This window comes from Hippocampus guttulatus, chromosome 1, assembly GCF_054856545.1.
Source record: "Hippocampus guttulatus isolate MCC_2025c chromosome 1, RoL_Hgut_1.0, whole genome shotgun sequence".
Lineage (NCBI taxonomy): Eukaryota > Metazoa > Chordata > Actinopteri > Syngnathiformes > Syngnathidae > Hippocampus > Hippocampus guttulatus.
In genome coordinates this window covers 30,722,788-30,745,659 of record NC_141261.1, presented here as the reverse complement: position 1 = coordinate 30,745,659, position 22,872 = coordinate 30,722,788, and the positions used below count along the sequence as shown (strand labels likewise).

Here is a 22,872-nt window from a genome sequence, read left to right as displayed (position 1 = left end):
AAAGAATTCACGGCAAGATTGGGAATTTGTATGTTCTGCGCACAGGAGGGCAAGTTTAGCATCATCAATGTTCTGAGTTTGTCTAAGCTGTTCCAAGAACTCTTGTTGTTTCCAATGGCTTTTGTTGAGCACTGTCATGGATCCGGGTTGAAACTGGATTATTTTCCAGATGGGAGGAATTTGGATGCCGTTTTTGGCATCAGAATGCGGAGCGTCTGAATTTGGGCACACATCGTAGGGTAGCAGTAGCACATGGATATGTTTGGTTTTTCTAAAGTGCAAAAGTCCTCTGCGTAAGTATGTCTTTGGTTTCATTTTTCACATTTATAAACACTCACAACATCTCCGACTGAACTGTCCCATAACTGTTGCAATGTTAAGAGAAAGTTGACCAAGGAACTTATGGTCAAGCATGAACAAGTGCATTCCTGCTGTGGAGGAATTATCACCACGTTGGGCTCCAAGACAACTTTCAGTTCATTTTAGAATATGTTGTGATGTGGGTTGTGCATTCAGAGGCATGCACAATATTTATTTTATATAAAATAATTTATGCTGAAATTTTTACAATTGCATACTACGGTTTGAAAAAAATAATGTTTACATATGTACACCTTCACCATTCTAATGGGTTTCCTTTAACCGATACAGTACATTATTGATGCACGGGTTGAAGAATTAAAAACATATTTCTTAAAAATAGTTCAAGTGTGATTCATATTGAAGTTGTGAACCCCTGAAAGCATAAGTTCCATCTTGACTGCTGGCAAGCCATGAGGACTCAGCCAAGGGGAGCAAAATGTACTGTATATCAACGTATTGATTGAGGAAGAGGCTCAGTGAATGTTTAAAATGAAAACACTTCAGAAAGTTCAAGGTTAATAATAAAACCAATCGAATATAAGGATTTACACTTTGCGTTGATGACCGGTCAGTCACAGGGCTGACACACAGAGCCAGACAATCTTTTATTCTCTCTTTTTTTTTTTTGGTGTCATGTGGGAGAACGTCAGAGTAACGTATTATAACCCGATGCGCCTTATGTATGGATTAATGTTCTGATTTCTTGGAAATAGTATTTTAGATGTTCCTTAAAACACTTTGTTATAGCTGCAACGACTGTGAAAGCTCTATGTAAATAAAGCTGTAGTGTATTGTATTCCCTTTAGCGTAGCTCCATCTAGTGGATGCATAATGCAACCGCAGCCACTATTGTAGCTTCTATTCTGTGCGCCTTATCATGCGGTGTCAAGTCAACAGTAGTTATAGAGCACTTTCAAACAGCCATCGCTGCATACAAAGTGCTGTACATGGAGCAATTTAACATGCACAATAAACAGTAAAACAAATCGGTAATAAAGGCGGTAGAAAGCACCAAACAGTAAAACCAAGAACAAATCTAAGTCATGCTGAGTCGAATGCCAAAGAATACAAGTGAGTTTTGAGGAGGGTTTTGAAGATGGGCAGCGAGGTGGCTTGCCGAATGTTCAGTGGGAGGTCATTCCAGAGAGAGGGACCAGTAACAGAAAAGGCTCGATCCCCTCTGAGCCTCAGTTTAGTTCTTGGTACTTCTAATAAGGTCTGGTCCACAGACCTGAGGCGCCGGGCAGGTGTGTAGGGGCGGATGAGCTCAGAGAGGTAAGGTGGCGCGAGATTATTCAGAGATTTGAAAACAAATAAGAGGATCTTGAAAATAACAGAGTAGGAGTTATGTGCTCCCTCTTACGAGTACCAGTCAAGAGGCGAGCAGCGGCATTCTGGACCAGCTGAAGGCGCTTAATGGAGGACTGGCTGACTCCAAAGTAAAGGGCATTGCAGTAATCGAGCCGGGATGTGACAAAGGCATGAATTACTGTCTCAAAGTGTTCATGTGAGAGGAGAGGTTTTATTTTGGCCAGCTGTCTAAGGTGAAAGAAGCTGGATTTAACAACGGCACCAATTTGCCGATCGAGTTTGAAATCACTGTCCAGTTTAAGGCCCAAGTTTGAGACTGTTGACTTAAGATAAGGAGGATGGAATGTACAAGGGCCACTGGGACCAACCAATATCACCTCTGTCTTCTTTTCATTGAATCTCAAGAAATTTTGTGCCATCCAGGTTTTGATTTCTTCCAGACAGGATAGGAGTGGCCTTAATGAGAAGGCGTCTTTCTTGCTCAGTGGGACATAGATCTGGCAGTCATCTGCATAGCAGTGGAAGGGAATACCATGTTTCCTTAAGATGGAACCCAATGGGAGCAGATACAGCGAGAACAGCAGAGGCCCCAGAATTGAGCCCTATGGAACACCACATGACAGGGGAGCAGTGCGTGACTCAGAGCAGCCAAGGCTGACACAGAAGGTTCTGTCAGCTAAATAGGACCTAAACCACTCAAGAGCACTGCCGCCAATGCCCACCAAGTGCTGCAAACGAGTCAGCAGAATACTGTGATCCACGGTATCAAATGCTGCAGTTAAGTCCAATAAAACTAGACACACGTGGTCTCCAGAGTCATTTGCCAGGAGGATGTCATTAGAAACGCGTAACAGGGCTGACTCCGTGCTATGCATCGTCTTGAAACCTGACTGGAAGACCTCCAAGATGTTATGTTCATCCAAGAAAGATTTCAACTGCATGTGCACCACGTTTTCCAGAATTTTGGAAATGAAAGGCAGTTTGGAAATGGGCCTGAAACTTGACAGCACATCTGGATCAAGACCAGGTTTCTTGATCAAGGGTTGGGCCACAGCATGTTTAAACTGTTGGGGAACTACACCAGAAGAGAGTCTGCTGTTGATGATATCCAAGACTGATGCGCCAACACTCGGGAGAACCTCCTGAAAGAAGTGCGGGGGAAGAGAGTCGCAAGGGGAGCCAGATGGCTTCGTCTGGCGAACTACATCCTCCAAAAGCGCCAAGCACACAGTTTCAAAAGAATTTAGCACAGCTGAACAAGGAACATGGACAGAGGGGTCAGATGCAGTATTTGAGATCGGAGTCCTAGCTGTAGAGACCTTATCAATGAAAAACTGAAGGAATCTGTTGCACATCTCGGGTGAAGAATCCGAGCAAGTAGGCAGAGGGGGTTTGAGTACAGAATCTATCGTTTTAAATAGTGCGCGTGGGTTGTGACGGTTAGCTTGAATAAGGTCCGACAGATATTCTCTTTTGGCCTCTTTTACTGTGAGCTGGTAGTTACGCCAGCAGTCTTTCCAAATTTGATAAGAGACATGCAATTTGTCTTTTATCCACTTGCGTTCGGCTTTGCGACACCCCTGCCTAGCTGCGCGGGTAATGTCGTTAAACCATGGCTCGGGTTTAGGTTTTGGGAGCACAGTTTTTGAAGGAGCCACCAAATCCAGGATGGCACGGCATGATGAGTTGAACCAAGAGGTGAGTTCCTCTGTGTTCGACGAGGGTACGCAAAGGTTATTAAAGGCATCAGAGAAACGACTAGCAGTGCGAGGGTTAAAAATTCGGCGTTTAAAACTAGGAGCGGCAGATTTCACAGCAGCATGCGATAAGACTACGTCAAATAAAACTGCCATGTGATCAGAAATCCCATTTTCAAGGACTTACAGATTTGACACCGGTAGACCATAAGCAAGGACAAGGTCTAAAATATGACCTTGTTCATGTGTCGGGCTGCTCACATACTGCACGAAATTAAAAGAGTCGATAAGTCTTAAGAAGTCCTTTGCTAGCGTTTTTTCCGGACAGCACACATGGATATTAAAATCCCCCATTAGGAGGATATGATCATATCTCAGCCTGATTTCCGCAAGAAATGTTGAAAAGTCCCTTAAAAAGTCTTTGTTGTATTTAGGAGGACGGTAAATGACAGCACAGAGCACCGGGAAAACACGAGCGACTTCAAAGAAGGTTGCTTCAAAGCTGGTGGCCGATGTGGTGAATGTGCACCGTTTACATTTGAAATTGTTCTTAAAGATGCTCACCGTTCCTCCACCACGGCCTGATGTCCTCGGGGTATCGAGGAAACCACTGTCAGGTGGCAACAATTCTCTGCCCAAGTCTCCGTCAGACACAGGAAATCCAAGTCATTGGAAAGGAAATACTCCCTCAGAATATGGGTCTTGTTCGTCAGCGACCGGGCGTTTAACAACGCGATCCTTGTGGGAGTAGCAACGGGAGGGATTGCCTCTTCCGATCGCCGAGCCCGGGGGAATTCCCTCAAAAGCTTTCGCTGGATTCCTCCCCGAGAAAGGCGTGGAGGGTAGAAATGCCGTGGCGCGATGGGAGAGCCAACGACTGTTAGCAAGCACGAGGCGACGGGGTCGACGGCACACCACGCCGGAGCGATCAAAGTGTGTCTCAGATACCGTTTTAGCTTCACGAGCTGACCGCTACGTTTGCCGCGGCGGCGGCGACGGCGGCGGCGCTTCTGTGAAGGGGGCGAGCGAACGCGGAAGAGATTAGCCGGCAGGTTAGCTAAGAACGGAGGTAGCGTCTTTTCACCACCGTCTTGCCAAAACGCGGCCGAATCTCCGACGTGTTGTTGAATCAATAACAACGATCGGCGATCATAAACCAACCGAGACGCTGTTAGGGAGGTAACAAGCATTGCGAAAAGTAAAAAAACCCAAAATGGCAGGAGCATCGCCGAACACACTGGCGCACAAGCGGCCATCTTGGGCATTTAAGATGATGGGCATATAAATATAGGTGTGCCCTATATATGAAAATAGTTTTAAATTAGGCCATTTATGGAAGGTGTGCCTTATACTCCGAAGCGCCTTATAGTGCGGAAAATACAGTACTTGAATCAAACTCACACAAGCTCTGAGAGATATGAGGCAACGGCCACGAGCCTTTATACCATCAAAACCAGATTCATTTGTGCCAGCTGATCCCGACGTTGCGGCAAAATAGTCGGCTCAAAGAGAGAATCAGCAGCGCAACAATGAGAGACACAAACAATCAAACAATCCCATCTAGTCGTAGTTTTATGCTTATCAGTGAGGCTGCTCATTTGAAAGTTCTGCATAACTGTACGATCGCATTTTTGATGTGTGGTCTCAAAATTCCAAGAGTTTCATATTCCGCTATTGCCGTACGAATTCTGACACCTGTGGCCTCGGTAATCGTCGACAGAATGCGAACCGACAGCATCAAGATACCAGAGGAGAAGAGGTATTGTTGGCAGGTGCTTTTTCCCCCCCACATACTTTTGTGATTATTTGTCGTGCCTCGTGTTTGCATCTAGCACACTTAACTTTCATGAGCAGTTGTAGCTTTCTTTACGTTTGTCGCATGTCACGCGAGCGATGGGCAAGGAAACAAGCAGGATCGACGCGTGCTCAACCTCTCTTGGTGTGTCATTGGTTGTGGATCCATCTTCAAATCAGGAACCCACTCGTCGAAAGGCAAAAGGTCACGCTGGCGTTTGCTGTGACTGAAGCTTGTTGGCATTTGGCAGTAGAGTCAGGCCAGCAGGCCTTGTTTGTGCACTGAATAGCAAATTAGGGTAACGTGTGCCAGATTGCCCTCTGCTCTATGCCATTGTACACTGCTATCTCCCTGAGTGTCAAGTTCCATTGTCCTCAGGAAGTGTCCGACCGACGAATGTTACATACACTGTATGTAAAATATCACCAGTTCTCATTTGATCTCCTTCTTTAGTTCTGAACATCTTCTGCTTTCTGACATTCATCTGTTAAGCCTAAACACATTTCTCAGTGCACGTTTTTTCTGAACATGTCTAATTATTATTTTGGAAGCGCTTGTTTACAAATGGGCCCTTAATTGTTCCATGTGTCACTGTTCTTTTTTGTATGTCCTTAAATCCAGTCATGTGTTAGGGGAGACGCACGTTTTATGCTTTTTCTTGTCTTTTACAAGGGACAAGATTTAATCCATTATCCAAACCTTTCATGCGCCTTAAAAATACTCTCTGAGCCTACTCGCATATTCTCTATTTCATGAAAACAAAGGGCATCATCTTCTGAACAACTCGGTGATTCCCAAACAACATTTTCTGCAAATCAAACAGTATGCCAGATGATTGGAGATGTGAAGTAAAAAGCTTTTCCCGGTGAAAGTATTTCACCTTTAAAGGCATACACATTGTCTTGCATAGCCTTTTGCTTTAGTTCATGATGTACAGAAACATTTTTCCCCCCTTATACTACCTACGGAGACAAATTCAAACCATCAGGAATTAGTACAAGAAATAAAGCTTCTCATCGTTGGGTGAAGAGAGGCCATGTTTTATTGTAGTCATACGGTGCTTTGACCTTCATAGCGATGTATTTTTAAGCAACTGAATCAAGGCTCTTGAAATGCATTAAAAATGTAGACAGATTTCGCCATGACCAGCATGCAAAGATGTTGCAGGACTTCATGCAACGGAACCGTTACCGCCACTTAAGTCAGTGCATACTCAATAATTGATTACTTTAGCTGGGTTTTACGACACACAATAAAGTTGGACAGAATGCAGGAACGGGAGAAAAATATAAATCTTTTATAAAGTCTCCGACAGTTAAAACAGCGACAAATTGGTTAGACATAGACATAGGCTTGCCTGCCATCTTTAATTCATCAACGAGGCCGTGTTATTTAACTCCAGAATTCATTTTGCGCTAAAAATAATTCTGTTTTTTAAAGATTAAGTCTGTTTTTATGGTAAAGGCTTTAATTCCCACATTAATTTTCCCTCATTTCTAAAACGTTATCCCACCTAGAGACAACAATAAGGGAAAGCAGAAATCCAACAGAAGGGAAAATGGGAGCTTTTTGCCCCAGTAATGTGCAAGTAAGATGAGCCTAGATCAGGGGTGTCAAACCCATTTTCGTTGCGGGCCATTATGACTGAAATCAAATAAAGAAGTCAAGAATAACAGTTTATTCAACTGTTGTTTAAGTTACTGTAGTGAAGTATTTACTAACAAGAAAATGCTTAAAATGTCTCTCTTATTGATTACATATGAGAATTTGACATTTCTGTACATATTTTAACAAGCATCATGGAAGTTGCCATGTTTGATTTGCTTTCGCCGGCCACATAAAATGGTGTGGCAGGCCAGATCTGGCCCCCCGAGCCTTGACTTTGACACCTGTGGCCTAGATGGATGTCAATAATGAAGAGGGATAGCAGCAAAGTTCCGTTTCACCATATTTTGCTTGGTACCGGTAATTTATAGCTGACTGGAGAGGGGTGGGGGGAGTGGGGGGGGGGGGGTTCTACCTGCACTCCAACTGCCCGAAAGTCCTCATCCTTGCCACAAAATGATTTCTTTCAACCAAAGATAAGTGCGAGACAGGATTTTCAGTTATATGTCATTTGCAGATGTAGCCATACCGCAAGGCTTGTTGAGGAGTTAGTTCTGCTCCAAATACCGCCATTGAATACTGAAGTGTCGCACGTATTCATCCATGAACCTGCATACGGTACATCATGCACATGTATGCATCTGCAAGCATTCTGTTAAACGGTTGAACTGTTCAGCTGTTTTTTTCAACCGCATTGTGGGGTGGAGAAGCAGTTTGTGGTGTTGGCATCATGTGGCTGTACAGTAAATGACCATGACGGGCCCTTAGTGTGGAGCCACGTACCGTCAATCAATTAATCCGTTCGCACCCAAATTTTCATGAATTCCTTGCTGAAATCATGTACCACAAAGCGTCATGGAAATCGACTTAGGAAGCTTTTGAAAAATCCTGACGACTAACCAACTAATAAACAAACAGCACAAGAGAAGGGATGGATTACCTGAAGAGCTAAGCTATGCCGCATTAAGCTATCCAGCCGTGTACTGAATTGCAACCTCCCATTGGATTGCGAGGGCCCTGCAAATGATTGACCTTTGATTCATGTTGCCCTTTCATCACTCATGCGGCTCCTGTCAAGTGTGTGTGTGTGTGTGTGTGTGTTTGTGTGTGTGTGGGTGGTTGTTGTGTGTGTGTGGGGGGGGGGGGGCAGGTCGAATATTATGCTTGATTGCATTGACTGAGAAAGCAGCAGTAAGCGTGGATCTGTCCGCGGTGCTGAACAGATCCCTGAACCTTGTCTGCCTCATGTAATGTCCCATCCATCCATTCTCCGAACCGCTTGATCCTCACTAGGGTCGCGGGGGGTGCTGGAGCCTATCCCAGCCATCTCCGGGCAGTAGGCGGGGGACACCCTGAACCAGTTGCCAGCCAATCGCAGGGCACACAGAGACGAACAACCATCCACGCCCACACTCACACCTAGGGACAATTTAGAGCGTCCAATCAGCCTGCCATGCATGTTTTTGGAATGTGGGAGGAAACCGGAGCACCCGGAGAAAACCCACGCAGGCCCGGGGAGAACATGCAAACTCCACACAGGGAGGCCGGAGCTGGAATCGAACCCGGTACCTCTGCACTGTGAAGCCGACGTGCTAACCACTGGACTTACCGGGCCGCCGCCTCATGTAATGTGTACGTGACAAAGAGAGTTTTGTCCCCTGAAGAAAAATAGGAGAGGTTAATTGAACGGGCTAACCCCGCCTCTTACTGTTTAATTAAGTGATGATAGTCAGAGTTGATTTTAAGACTGTAAAATCGTGAGACACTTCTTTAACAGTCAGGTGTGACAGACTTATTAGTGTGCTCTTTGCAGATGATAGACTGGAATTTAAGATATTTTATGACACTTCAATAAAAGTGATATTTGACAGTAAGAATTCATTTGCCAATGTGGTTGTGATGAGGATAAAGGTTAGCATTTGTCTTGTCCATTAAGCTTTGAATCCGACGTGCTAATGTTTGGCTTATTCCCATGCCAAATCACCCAGTGGGTTCAACCAAGTTGGACCTAGATCTTAAATTTTAAGCAGAGGCTTGGGAGCGATGGCCCACCAAAATTTTAAGACGTTCAGGCACGACTGGATCAATCTTCACAAAACAGGCATTGTTCGAGAGGAAATTCAAGAAAGAATACAAATCTGCAATCATTTAAAAGATCGGTGCATGTTTTACTCACGTTACCGTGTGATCCATAATTCAAAATTGAAAGTGACTTTGTGCATCACGTGACCTGAGCAATAATTTTTCATGAAATGTAATCTCTAACTAAAACATACATATAAAAGTCTCAGAGATGTTTATTTTTGGTTCAGCTGCAATCAGGACTCAATGTATCCATTCCGTCATTGAATATGTGTTGAAAGTTGAGTATTTATTCAAAATGTCAACATTCAGCGAACTGTAGCTCCCACACCCCTGCTCCGATTGAGCTGGAATTAGAGATTTTGTGTTTTACCATCACTATCACAAAATATGGGTATGGTTGGTTAAAAAATGTTCAGGGTGATTTGGCATGGAAAGACCCTTAAGGTTTTTATTATCCGGTGTGTGTTTGCAAAGCCTCTTACAAATTGGTTTGAAAAATATGTGCACATATTCTCTTTTTTTGTGGTGGTTACTCAAAACCTTCCATCCCAGCAGATCCTCGCCATGCATGAATGAATGCAGCAAACAAGAAACTTGCTGCATCTGTGTGAGTGCACGTAGGCTCAGCTCACACAGGAATATACTCACCAGCTTTGGTGTGTTAAATCCACTAAAAGCCAAAGCATTTTACTGGCATGGAGCAAAGCTATATAAAAGTGGCAACACTCAAATGAAATTCTTAACAACGTCCTCCAATGTTTCATTCATGAGGACATGCTATAACGGTGTAAGAGAGCAAGATGGGATGGTGAAGGGCCAACAAAGGGAAAGTGTGTAAAATAACATTTTTAAAAAGCTGCATCTCTCATTCAATGATAATTTTGTAACAGGATCCAAAACAGCAGAGGAACGTAATCATGAACAAGCATCTCTCCAATATCTTTTGTCGACAGGCAATTGAGACGGTTACATGCAGAAGCATTTCTCCAATTTTGTCATAACAGCGGATATAAATGGGCTACACCAGAGGTCGGCAACATACGGCCTGTGGGCCACAATTGGCTCGCCACTAATTATATCTGGCCCATCAGATGAGGATGATTCAAAAAAAGAAAGATAATTAGGGATGCCACAATAATAACGGTATTAAAGGTGCCTCAATATCGGTGTGGTCTTGTTGCGGTACAAAATAATGAGCCGCTCTGCTAAACATGTCATTTTGTTCGGTCATTTGGAAGCGCTCCATTTCCATGTTTCGAGTTGGACGATTGGCTGCCGAACCAAAGTGACAATGTGACCACATCACAAGAGACACACTGATGATTGGCTAACTAGCCCACAAGACATTAGTTCCGCAAGCTGTGTCAAAACAAAAGCCAGCCATGCACACTAACTGGTTTACGTAAGGACCATACATGAATCTTCCAATTCTAAAATTAGAGAGCACAAATGAGAGTTGAAAGACACATTGATTCTGGACATTCTGAATCCACTTAGCAGGCTCTCTCCAAACATAAGCATATCACTGAGCGCAGAAAAAAAGAAACAAACAGGGTTAGTTGATGAATTTCTAATGTGACTTGGCTATGTTTTTATACCTGTGTTTCCTTTCATTTGTTCCTGTGTTTTGGACTTGACTTCAACGACTTAAAGGGTACCTCCGCCAGCCCATTTCCTAGCATTGGTCGTGAAAGGGATTAATATTGTAAAATTTGATAAAGATCTGGTGTTCCCATCTTTGTGTCGAGTCTTGTATTTGCCAAAACAGCACACCCAAAATCCCCCTGGTTCATTTTAATGCAAGGCGTCAGGTTAGGAACGGATGTGTTGTCACATCATTGACGGGGCCTGCTCTTGCATCCGTGAGTGATGTGCCAGATCATTGTTGTTGTCATATAGAGTACGTAGGGGCTGCACTTGTACCTCAAATCCACAATTGCTGTTTGCTAACCATTTAACCACCGAACCCTGCATTCATTCCGATGGATTACTAATTGTACATTTTCTTCAAAAGAATGTAGCATCCAATGTTATCATTAAGGTAAGTGAAGTGCACTTTTATGGTGCTTTATCTACACCCTATGTTGGCCACAGCGCTAGCCAAGCCTCAAATTCACTTTTTGTTTTAAAATACATATCGCCTGTACATATGTGGTAACACAGCATCAATTTTACATTCAACCATCATGATTCAAGGCCATGCACTGTTGAGCAGCAGAACACAGAGTGTTCTTTCAACCATCCATCTGTTTCCTGAAGAGCTTATTCTTCTGGAGTCATTTGAAATCCAACCGCTTGTCAAACAAGTTGCTCTCTGGCGCTTAGCTAACTGGTGCATGCGCTTCTTCTGCATACGCAGGTTGCACATAGATGTGGGACGTAGTTGTGAATGTGAAGTCGAATCTGGATACACTTATTCTGCCTTCGTTTGAAAGGGCCAATTATTGCTTATCGTTGTTTTCTTTTTTAATCAAGGTTATTGAGATATCCATACGCTTTGTATTCCACCATGATAGCTTTTTCACAGACCAGAATCCTATGCAAACAGGTACTGCCTGCGGAAGCCAATAACGATCCAGAATCCTTTTAATATGACACGGCTGCGCTCCCAGGAGCCAAAGAAGCGCAAATTCGTCTGTGCATGTTAGCATCTTGGACAGAACATCCCACAAGCTTTTCTAAGCATGCTTTAATACAACCAGTCTGTTATGGATAACACAAGTAAAGGCAGCGGTGGGCCCAATAGCGAATGGGAGACAGTTGGTGAGATGAAGGAAGAGCACAGAGGGATAAGTGTAGAATCAAGTAGACTATGGAGGAAGCGCGGAGCCAGGCTGGGCTGGGCAAGGTGGCGCTGGTGGAAAGACAATCAACGGGTTCTGCACCAAAGTACAAAAATGGCAAGCGTGTGCACTAGTAATGGCCGAAATACCACCCCGAATGCATGAAGCACCTGGTACCCGCTTGCAGATCAGCAGAGGTCTAATACACAGGAGGTGATTGCTGGTCAGCTGCAGGTGTGGGAACACCCTTCAGAAATCACCCCGCTAGCCTGATAATTAAAAGCAAGAGACAAACAGAAGGTCCCCGGAAATGGACTCGCCAAAATAAAGTAATAAATACACAGAAGGCCGAGGGTCACACAGTGTAATCAAAACGCATGTCGACACATTGACAAATGACCAGAAATTAAGCACCAACAGAAGTGGCTTTTCATCCGTGACCAGAATCATCACTTCACTGATGGACTCCCATTTTGCTGACGACTGACAGAAACACACACCGCATGTCTCCTACGTGTTTGTTTGGAGGGGTGGGTACCCTGGGGCTGCTTCTCATGGAGGGGTTTTAGATTAATTTTCAACCTTCAAGCCGATTTCAACACTGTGGTTTTTAATGTGACGTGGCTAATTTATGGATTTTCACTCATGAGCTTCATGCTGCCGCACGTAACGTAGGCATAAATGAATTGATGGTGAAATGATGGAAACAGGGTAAAGAACTCACTAAATACTGAAAGTCTACAAAAGCTTTCAGGGGTAACAAAAGTCAATGGCCAGACCTCGACAACGATCTAGAAGACTGGATCAATTTACAAAGGGCAGGTGTTTCTACTGTGCGGATCAGACTGAAAGCCAAAGCAATTGGCACCAAAAAGAAGATTGAAGATTTTGAAGTCTCAGATTTAAGAGACGAAAAGGCTTATCAATCAGGGTACAAGCAATTCGGTGTCAACAGCTCCCTCCAGATTCTCAGGTAAAAGTTAGTTCCAAAGTTCAGCAAGTACCCTGGAGCCAAGAAAGCCGAGCTCTCAGTGGGACCAGATGACATCGTAAAGATGGACGAAGTACCTTTGATATTTGACCTACCTCTCACCTTGACGACAAACCGATGGTTATTTCAAAATGGATAATGATGCAGAAAAGCAACACAACCGAAAGGAATCACTGTGAAACTCAACCAAAAAAAAAAGTGTGGATGAGAGAATGCCTAGTAAAGGACCAGCTGTCAGAATGCTGCGGCGAGTGGCGGTGGATTTTTTTCCCGACACAAAACAGCGTTGCTCGTTTTGGACAGCAAGAGGGCCCAGATAACAGAATCTGTGAAAGAAGCCGTCACGAGAGCAAACTCAATTCCTGCTGTGACTCCTGGGGGCACAACAAAGTATTTGCAGCCACTTGACATCAGCGTGAAGAGCGAATTTAAAATGGCACTTTGAGTTCAGTGCGAGGAATAAATGACTAGCTGCGAGAAATTCTTGATCGAAACTGGCTACATTCGAAGAGTAATTTATGCTGAAGATTGCCAGTAGATCTTTACAGTGTGGAGCAGTGTAAATCGGTCCACAAATACAAACTGTCACAGTCCAGCTGGTGACGGACAAAAGTGGAATCTCAAAACGCAGACTCAGATAAAATGACAACATCTAAACGAAAATAGCTTGTCACAAAAGGACAAGAAAACCAATTCACGATAAATACAAACCGAGCACAGTTTACCGAAACCAAAATGATTACGACTAGAAAATGTTTAAAAACCCTAGAAAAGTACACTGGGCAACTACTGTAATTCATCACTGTACAGTTTTCCACTTCCTGAAGCAGCTAAATTAGAAGCCAGATGATCGATATCTTTAATGGCTGACCATGAAGGCAAAGATATGAGCAATCAATCACAGTGAGATCATTTCAGCGTGCCAAGGAGCGATCATGAATCCAATGAGGTGAAAATAATTGACGTAACAGCAAAGCAAATTTGTAACTACTCCCTCTTTATTTGCATGGTTTGTTTGGATGTTTCATTCTTTCTGTTGTGCTCTTCAGTTAATCACAGACCTGGACCACCTCATTGACATTTTAAATTCGAAACGCTTATTCTAAGGAGGGTCACGGGCATGTTGTGGCCTACCGTAGCTGTTAAGAAGACAGGTTAAGAAGCTCGTCATTCGTCAGGGACTCATAGTGGGGCCACTGCTCTGAGCAGCCTGATGAGGTGGTTCGGCTTATATTATATATTTTTATTATCTTGTTATTCTTGGATTATTTAAGTTTCATGTAATTGAACTTACGCCATTTTGTGTTGTGTATTTGCAGGTATCAAAATTACTTTGCCGTTTGCAAGCGTTTTTTATTCACATTGGCTTTTCCTGGTTTTGTGACGCCAACGCTTTCTGTTGTTACTTTGTCGGTCTTTCGTTTTTCTGTAAATACATATTTTTTGTACCGCCGTTTGTCTGAGTCTACCTTTGTGGATCCGCTTACCATCCGGTCCATTTTTGGATCATGTCAGGCTCTCCTTGTTTCAGAGCCATGATGTTGGTGATCTTAATTGTATCAGTGGTGGTACAGTATTTGATTTCCTAATTGACACAATTTGTATAAGAATCCATACGAACCTTATTTTGACAGTGGAAATATATTGAACAAAGAGGTTCAGGTGAACTACGAGAGTCGCTTCTTCCAGATCTGTTGTGAGGTTCTCAGAGTCGCCGTTACCGTCCCATCCACAGCACTGCATTCTGAAAATCCTCTTACTCCACATACACACTCATGTACAGATGCGCAAGTGCACACGTACGTACAGATACACACACGGTCTCTCATTTTCCCTCTGTCTCCTACTCACACACGCGCGCGCGCACACACAGCCTTGGATTTGTTTTCCCTTTGATGAAATGGGGATTATGGGATAAAGGAGGCGAGGCCATGGCAGTTTGGTTCAGTTTGGAGCACAGCTGGTCACAGCCGCACAATGACAGACAGATGAATGTTGATCAGCCCTCGGATCCTTGCACCACACACACACAAGAGCCTGAGTTTGTTCTGAGCTTCCAACTCTCGGGCTGTGAAAGCGGCACTGGATCTGATGCCCTTGGGAGGACGGAAACCGTGGATGCAAAGTCAACACGGTTGCTGCAATTTAAGAATGAACGGCCCGTTTTATTTCTTGAAAGAGATGACATACGCCTGAGAGAATTTTGCCACACCTTTAACCTCTAGACAAGTGTATTTTTAACCCCCTGCAGACGATCACATGACTAACAGATGCATGCATTCATCCCATCGACGACACATTGTGGGACTTAGCCGCCTGGATTCGTATGGCAATGACAGACTTATCTAGTATTCACTGCGCCACCCCCTTTCCCCGCTCTCATACAATCCAAAATGACATTGTTCGGTTAATTTGCTCAAAGCTTGCTTATCTGGTTTCCCGGGAAACCTTTGAATAAGGACATGCTTATTAACTAGTTTATGAAAACATGTTTTCATTGAGAAGCAAAGTCTGAGATGTGTTTGAAATATCGCTGATCTCCCAACTTTGCAATGCAGTCACAAAAACAAGACATCAGGCTGGCCACCCCCGGGCTCCTGGGGGGCACTGCAGGGGCCTCCGTTCAGTTGGGACAGTATGAAGTGCAACAGGGAGAGCCAGAACTGCCTCACCAAGTAAGTGCAATCAGAACATCCACCTATTCTCTGCAGCATTCAAGTAAATAAGACGCTTTACTCGCCTCCGCTATAAACTGAATCCAGTGGGTTTGCAATGTTCATGCTCGTTTCAACGGCCACACTTTGACAACTCAGTAATGGATTTTGAGCAAAAAAGAGCAAAAATGCTCATTCAATATTGTGATAGCATCACAACTGAAACTAAAGTAGATGTTCACCCATCTATTGTCAGTACAGCTTGTCATCATTACAGTCGAGGAGTCGATCCCAGCTGGTATTGAGCAAGGTGGGTCTGAGCTGAGATTTGGGCTCAGAACCTCTCAATTTGGGGAGACGTGCTAACGACTGAGGGCGGCACAGTGGGCGACTGGTTAGCACGTCCGCCTCAGAGCGCAGAGGTGCAGGGTTCGAATCCGGCTCCAGCCTTCCTGTGTGGAGTTTGCATGTTCTCACCGTGCCTATGTGGGCATGACAGGTTGATGGAACACTGTAAATTGTGCCTAGATGTGAGTGTGGGCGCAGATGGTTCTCTGTGTGCCCAGCGATTGGCTGGTAACCAGTACAGGGTGTGCCCCGCTTACTGCCCGATGACGGCTGGGATCGGCTCCAGCACGCCCGCAGTCCTCATGAGAAGAAGCAGATTAGACAGTGGATGGGCGGATGCTAACTACTGTAGGGTGCGACTCACTGCTCCAACATTCTTGTGTCAGGTTTTCGTTTTTTCCCTGTGCTTCTCCGACATTCCAAATACAAGCTTCTGTGAGTTTGCATGCTGGTTTGTTTCAACGTACCCTACAATTGGCTCCAGGATGTACCATGCCTCTCACCCAAAATCAGCTGGATAGGCTTCAGCTGAACTCTCAGGTGGCTTAGAAAATGGATGGATGACAAATTTTTCATCAAATTTTCATTGAATGAACAATAACACAGTTGAAATTAAAAGCGCTAACTTGAATAAAATCGATAGGAAAGGTTTGTTCAAAGGCTATGCCAAGACTCTTATACGTGCTTTTATATTATGAAATTAGTATAAAAATCACTGAATTCACTCTGCTTTCTTTCCAATGTCCTGGCTATGGCAGACTTTGGCATGTAAATACATGTCATTAACTCTTCAACCTTTGGAAATTCGGCCTTCCTTGTTCTGCCCTCTGGTTGGATTAAACCCTCTCCGACCCTGATGAGAATGGGAAGATCACAGATTGGAACATGCTTCATTACAGGCAGATTTAGTTTACGATTTCCCCGCTTTATGTGAAATACAGAGATGTGATAATGAAATAAGGGTGGTGGGGGTGCTGCGAAAGGAGAAAAAAAATTGAAAAAGGAAATAAAGTGGCAATTGAGGCAGATTATAGAACGAGTTCAATCCATCCGGCTAGCATTTGCTGTTTCTCCTTTCTGCCGTCTTCCAAGCCAAGTTTCCCAGAGCAGCTCCCTCGAGGAGGTTCATCTGGATGCAGTCCCACCTGTGCCCCGCTTGGTGGAGATGAGGCGTGACCCCGTCTTGGGTTTTGGATTTGTGGCAGGCAGTGAGAAGCCGGTGGTGGTCCGCTCGGTCACGCCAGGTTTGTAAGAGCGATCGCCTCAAATACGACCCTCCGGCAGTCGCCAATACATTTCTTTTCTTCCTTCCACACGATAATTTGCATAACAGGAATTGCATGTTGGTCTTGGTAAACGAGCACACATAAGCAGTGATTAACCATCCAAACAATCAATCACTATGACATTGTAAAACTGCACTTATTTTGAGGTGATGGCCTAGTGACAAGTACAAAAGACAACGCAATGCATTTTCACACATGACACCTACAAAGCGCTTCATTTGTTTATGCACAGCTCACTATTTTGCAAGAAAAATTTGACCTCATTCATTGTGTGTGTGTGTGTGTGTGTGTGCGTGCGTGCATATGTGTTTTGTGTTATAGGTGGCCCATCAGAGGGGAAGCTCTTGCCAGGTGATGAGATCATCATGATCAATGACGAACCTGTCAGTTCAGCTCCAAGAGAACGAGTCATCGACCTTGTCAGGTGGGTAGAGGAACATTAGAGGCACTCTGAGAATTAACAGTAGTTCCATTTGTCAGGTGGTGGATTTGCCAAAGAGAAATATACGCAGTATACCGATTCCACCAAAAAGGAGGGATATTTGGCCCTGACAAGCTAACAAGTCTGTTTTTGTGTCCTCTGCTTTTAAGCATGTGTAATGTCAGTCCATTCCCAGTCAAAATCTTCACATTCTCTTTTTCCGTGCTCTTCTTATGTCACTGGGATTTGCTTTTTTTCCCCTCCCCCTGCTTCAGGAGCTGCAAAGAATCCATTCTATTGACTGTCATCCAACCTTATCCAGTGAGTGCATCAGCTCCTTTTTGTTAACACCCCAACGTTTACGGGATACATACATTTGCATCAATCATCAGTTGTGCTCCATCAACTATTTGTTTCATTTTTACTTTGGCTTGCGTTTATGCTTTTCTGCACCACCCCTTCCCTCCCTCTGTACTTCATCCCCTCTTTTTTCACTTACTCTGTTCTTGGACGTTTGCCCCTAGTCCCCTAAATCGGCGTTCATCAGTGCAGCTAAAAAAGCCATGCTCAAGTCCAATCCAGTCAAAGTGCGCTTTGCCGAGGAGGTCATCATAAACGGCCAGGTTCCAGTGAGCTCGCTCTCTCCCTCTCTCTCAAACACACACACACACGCACACAATCAATGTATGACTTATATACAGTAACAATTTTCCAGATCTAATTCAATCACAAATTTAACGTCTGCATATTGTCACGTTGCAGAACCCGGTGAAGGACAACTCGCTTTTGTTCATGCCAAATGTCCTGAAGGTCTACCTGGAGAATGGGCAGACCAAGTCTTTCCGCTTTGACAGCAGTACCTCCATCAAGGTGTGTTTAGTCATTGGTTCATAAAATGAGATGCTTCCGCAGCGGCTGTTTTCTCTCAACTGCAAGAATGGATCTAAAAAGAGACACTGCAAATGACTCACTTTAATCTTGATCAATTATCCGATATTTGGGATTTTATGTGAGTGAAGCCTTTTTTTCCCCTCAAATCTCACTATATAGAGAAGAGGCTTAATATACATAAAATCCAAAATCTTGGGTTGATTGTTTTGATATTTTCAGAGATTAAAGTGGGCATGAGAACAGGTGGTCATGAATTGTGATCCGAAAATTTGAAAACTATTGTCCCATTATTTTAAGGGAGCCTTTTCCTTGTAGGCCCTCACTGTAGAGAAAGGGCTTAATGTCCATAAAATCCAAAATATTGGCACAATTGTTGTGATATTTTCAGAGGTTGAAGTGGGCATAAATACAGATTGTCTTGAATTTTGGTCTGAAATTATGAAAACTATTGCCCCAATATTTTGGCTTTTATGGCTCTGAAGCCTTTCCTTCATAAGAGCTTACCTTAGGCTCAACGTCAGTAAAATCAAAAATATTGGAGTGATCAATCTGATATTTTCAGTGGCTGAAGTGGGCATGAGTAGAGATGTGTGGATGAAATTTGGGGATGATTGATCATGGTTTTCCGGCATTAGATGACACTATTCGCATAAGCGTGTTGGACTGTACCACCGCTGACTGTCCTCTGCGGGAGTCAGAAAGGCCTGGTGTTCGTAGTCCTCGGACCAGGATCAATTTCTGTGGAAGTTGACGTCTCATAGCCAAGCATGAAAAGCCACAAGGATGTTAACGGCCACACCGCAACCAAAGCTGGAAAGAAGCCATTGCTCCAGAGGCAGACTGCCATAGATCCTGGTTAAAATGTGCAGTCAGAGTTTAAGTGAATTCCAGAGCGATTCAATAAGTGCTGATGTTTTCCTCAATGAGGGTCCCTTTAATTATTATTATTGTCAGTGTATTATTATTGAAATTAGATTTCATGAAGTGCAGGGTTCGATTCTGGCCTCAGCCTTCCTATGTTCTCCCCAAGCCTGTCTGGGGTTTCTCCGGGTCCTCCGTTTTCCTCCCACCTTCCAGAAACATGCATGATAGGTTAAGTGAAAACTCCAGATTGCCCCTCGGTGTGATTGTGAGTGTGAATGGTTGTTTGTCTGTGTGTGCCCTGCGATTGGCTGTACCCCACCTACTGCCCAAGGATAGCTGGAATAGGCTCCAGCACGCCCCGCGACCCTTGTGAGGATAAGTGGATCGGAAAATAGATGGATGGATGGATATCATTAATCGTAAATATGTCTTTTTTCTCGCGCTTTGTTAGTAGTGTATAGTGACAGGCAGAACAAATAAACTATCTTCCATGCATTTCAAAAGGTAAAATAAATCTACTTGTTGCCATTCTTGCAGCAAAATAAGTCATGGTTTCCAGCAAATATATTAGCTTTGTTCTCAATTAGACTAGGTCTGATTTCACACCAAGTAAGTATGTTGTGACTACACTGGCACAAGCGCATTCTTTCAGTATTAATGATTTTGGTGAATATTTCTGAACATTTTTTTTTTGTTTGGTGGTAAACTGTGAGATCTAAACAGTACTCTCCCAAATCCTCAAGTTATTAAATCCTATAAGTCTTATATGATGCACATAGACTGACATGTATGTACAAAGACAGGAATTCCCAGTGTGTTGGAATCTCTTCAATGCAAGATTTCTGAAGCATGAAACATCCAACTGCAACAGAGATCTTGTGTTCGATACAGATTTGGGCCGCAGGTCTCGCTATGGTTTGTTATGCGAGGACTCAAAGGCAGTCAAAACAGGGATTTGTACCAAGACTCATGGTAAAAAGCATGGTGATCTTGGTAGCAAATTATCCATCAAAAAATTTCTTTGTGAGAATGTGGTCCGTGGTCTAAAAAGGTTTCAGACCGCTGCAATGAGCCAATAATTGTTTGTTGTATGCGATTGTGCATGTTGCATTGCACCCTCACAGAAAACACGACTTCTCCATGTGCGTTTACTACAGGATGTGATCTTGACCCTGCAAGAGAAACTCTCCATCAAATGCATCGAACATTTCTCCCTCATGTTGGAGGAGAGGACAGAAGGCTCCGGAAACCGACTGCTTTTGCTGCATGAACAAGAGATGCTTGCTCAGGTCAAATATCCTGCTTGACTCACTGACCGTTTCCCCCTAATGCTCTCTCTCTCTCTCTCTCTCTCTCTCTCTCTCTCTCTCTCTGCACATTTAAGGCTGATTTAGTGCAGTATTTGAAGCTGCATTTAAACTCAAGTGCCATTTATCAGCAGAGGTGGCAACAGCTGACATTTTGTTCAAGAATGACTGTGCCCCAGTGTAGCCTGGTTCATCAGGTTGGATTGCTTGGTTTCAGGAGAAGATTTTCACTTCAAGTGGGCGCAGTCACCACATTTGGCCTTATTTGAGGAGTGCTTGAAAATCACCTTCCTGAAAAGTCTTTTTCCTCACCAATTCCTCGTCTAATACTCAATGCAGCTTTTGCTCAGTCTCTGCCGTCACATTAATCTCATTCCGCCTCGTCTTTCCACCCCAACTGACCTACAACAACCCCCACCCAACTGCTCCCCCACCCCACTGTGCCCCTTCGCCCTTCTCATTCACTCTTTAGGTGACTCGCAAGCCTGGTTGTGATAAGATGAAGTGTTTCTTTCGAGTCAGCTTTATGCCCCGCGACCCAGTGGAGCTGCTGCGGAGAGATGCTGTGGCATTCGAATACCTCTATGTGCAGGTGAGAGATTTTGCCATCATTCTTCATCCTTATAGGAATGTAATATTAACCCATAATGCGCCTTAAGTAAGATTTGTTTGGCCATCTTCTTTAAAAGGGGCATTATGTGTCAAGTTTCATGAATGCCTTTTAGTAAATAAGCAGACGAGAATGGAGTGAAGGTCCAATATTGTTTCCCCACTAAATTGCTGTAATTAATGTACACATTCCTTCCCTGTAGAGTACAGCTGGTAATTAGTTGAGTGGACCTTTCCTTGTAAGACATCTGAATACACTCTGCTTCCTTCTCCTCTTGCAGAGTTGCAATGATGTGGTGCTGGAGCGATTCGGCTCAGAGCTCAAGTATGACGCAGTGCTGCGCCTGGCAGCGCTGCAAATGTACATTCTCACCTTGACAACCAAGCAAAGCCAGAAGGTCTCTCTAAAATATATCCAGTAAGTGTGTGTGATTGTGTGTGCTGTGATTACTAACATAACATGTAGCTATTCATTTCCAAAAAGCGAGGGTAAAAAAAAAACAAAAAACGTTTTCGCGTGCCAGATCATCTATTCCTACAAGCAGGATTCTTCTGAGAGTCAAATTGGTTAACCAGAGCATGTCATTTCCTCAGACATTGTGCGCTGCTGATACATTGTTACAATATCAAAGCAAGAGTTGAACTGAAATTAACTTTCATAAATAAGCATGCAATGCACACTATAAATAATATCAAGGCGTTTTCCCGATGGAGAGGCAAGAGAACCTAACATGAAGAAGCTCTTTGCCAAAGGTAGAACAGCGGAGAAAATCCTGTCGAAAGAAGAAATGGTAAACATAACCAAGTCTCCGTGTAAGGCAGCCATCTGTCTCTATTGGTTTGTGAAACAGCAACAGAAAATAGGGAGAGACAAAGGACAGAATTAATAGAGGACTATAATGCTGAATAACGCGCCACAGCAAATCATAGCAATCCCCGTATATCTATTCATAGGGCCTGGAGGAGTTCTTAGCATTATTGGGCATGGAATCAGAGTAATCTAATTAGACACTTAGTATGTGCTATGATCTAGGGAGGAAATTATGTCATTGCACATACAATAACTGTCACAATGTATTGCAATATATAGTCAAGGAAATGAGGCAGAGGCGGCTGGGCGCAAAAGGCAGTCAAAAAGAGCCAGTCTGAGGAGGTCAAAGCTCTCATAGGTAGCTCAGCTCAATTTTATTGAAACAACAATTGCTACATACAAAATGCTGGAGTAAAGATCAATCATAAAGTAACAAACAGTACATGAATAACACAAATCGACAACAAACAAATCTTTGGTCACTGGGATACCCGCTCTGCCAAGTGAGCCATAGCCGCCCAGGAAGACCAGCATGTCTTGCTGATGCCACGAGTTGCCAACAGCAGAGCAAGACCAGCCCGAAAACACAACAAAAACAGCAGATGCTGCTTACACTGGCTTGCACCTATGCTGGACCAGGCTGTATTTTTCAGCAGGGTATTTATGCCTCACCTTGCATTAGTGCATGGCGTCTTATTGAGTCCAGTAGAAGTCGCTTGCTCCAAGGATGCTTTGTGGTTCAAGTCTATCTCCCCTCAACAGAAAGGAGTGGGGCCTGTCGCTGTTCCTGCCTCCTGCTGTGCTGACCAGCACGAAGGAGAAAAACATCAAAAAAGCTCTGACACACATCCTCAAAACCAACCAGAACCTCGTGCCTCCTGGGAAAAAAGTAACAGGCGCTCTTTATTTCTTTGCCCTTGTTAGCAAACTTCTGACACACTCACATAAACTCACTGTATTGTTTTCTGACGCAGTGGCCAAAAATAGACCTGCTTCTCCACTCACCCTTGAAAAGGTTCCAACCTATGCCGAATGAACTCACTTTGTTGTG

The 22,872-nt window shown here is 43.8% G+C and overlaps 1 protein-coding gene across 5 annotated transcripts in view; it reads left to right on the top strand.

The window, feature by feature from the left end:
- The window catches only part of LOC147211339 (FERM and PDZ domain-containing protein 4-like), a 56,303-nt gene that overhangs the window by 25,352 nt on the left and 8,079 nt on the right, over nt 1–22,872 (top strand). For 2 of the 5 annotated variants that reach the window (XM_086126114.1, XM_086126100.1), the window contains exons 2-11: nt 15,189–15,305; nt 16,725–16,876; nt 17,240–17,342; nt 17,615–17,660; nt 17,864–17,968; nt 18,102–18,209; nt 20,252–20,383; nt 20,874–20,993; nt 21,292–21,428; nt 22,584–22,710. In XM_086126114.1, coding sequence (XP_085982240.1) covers nt 15,189–15,305; nt 16,725–16,876; nt 17,240–17,342; nt 17,615–17,660; nt 17,864–17,968; nt 18,102–18,209; nt 20,252–20,383; nt 20,874–20,993; nt 21,292–21,428; nt 22,584–22,710 — 1,147 coding nt within the window. Of the gene's footprint in view, nt 1–52; nt 294–14,194; nt 14,979–15,188; nt 15,306–16,724; nt 16,877–17,239; nt 17,343–17,614; nt 17,661–17,863; nt 18,024–18,101; nt 18,210–20,251; nt 20,384–20,873; nt 20,994–21,291; nt 21,429–22,583; nt 22,711–22,872 lie in introns of those variants that run through there. The other 3 variants (XM_086126106.1, XM_086126131.1, XM_086126123.1) reach the window with 3 other exon arrangements.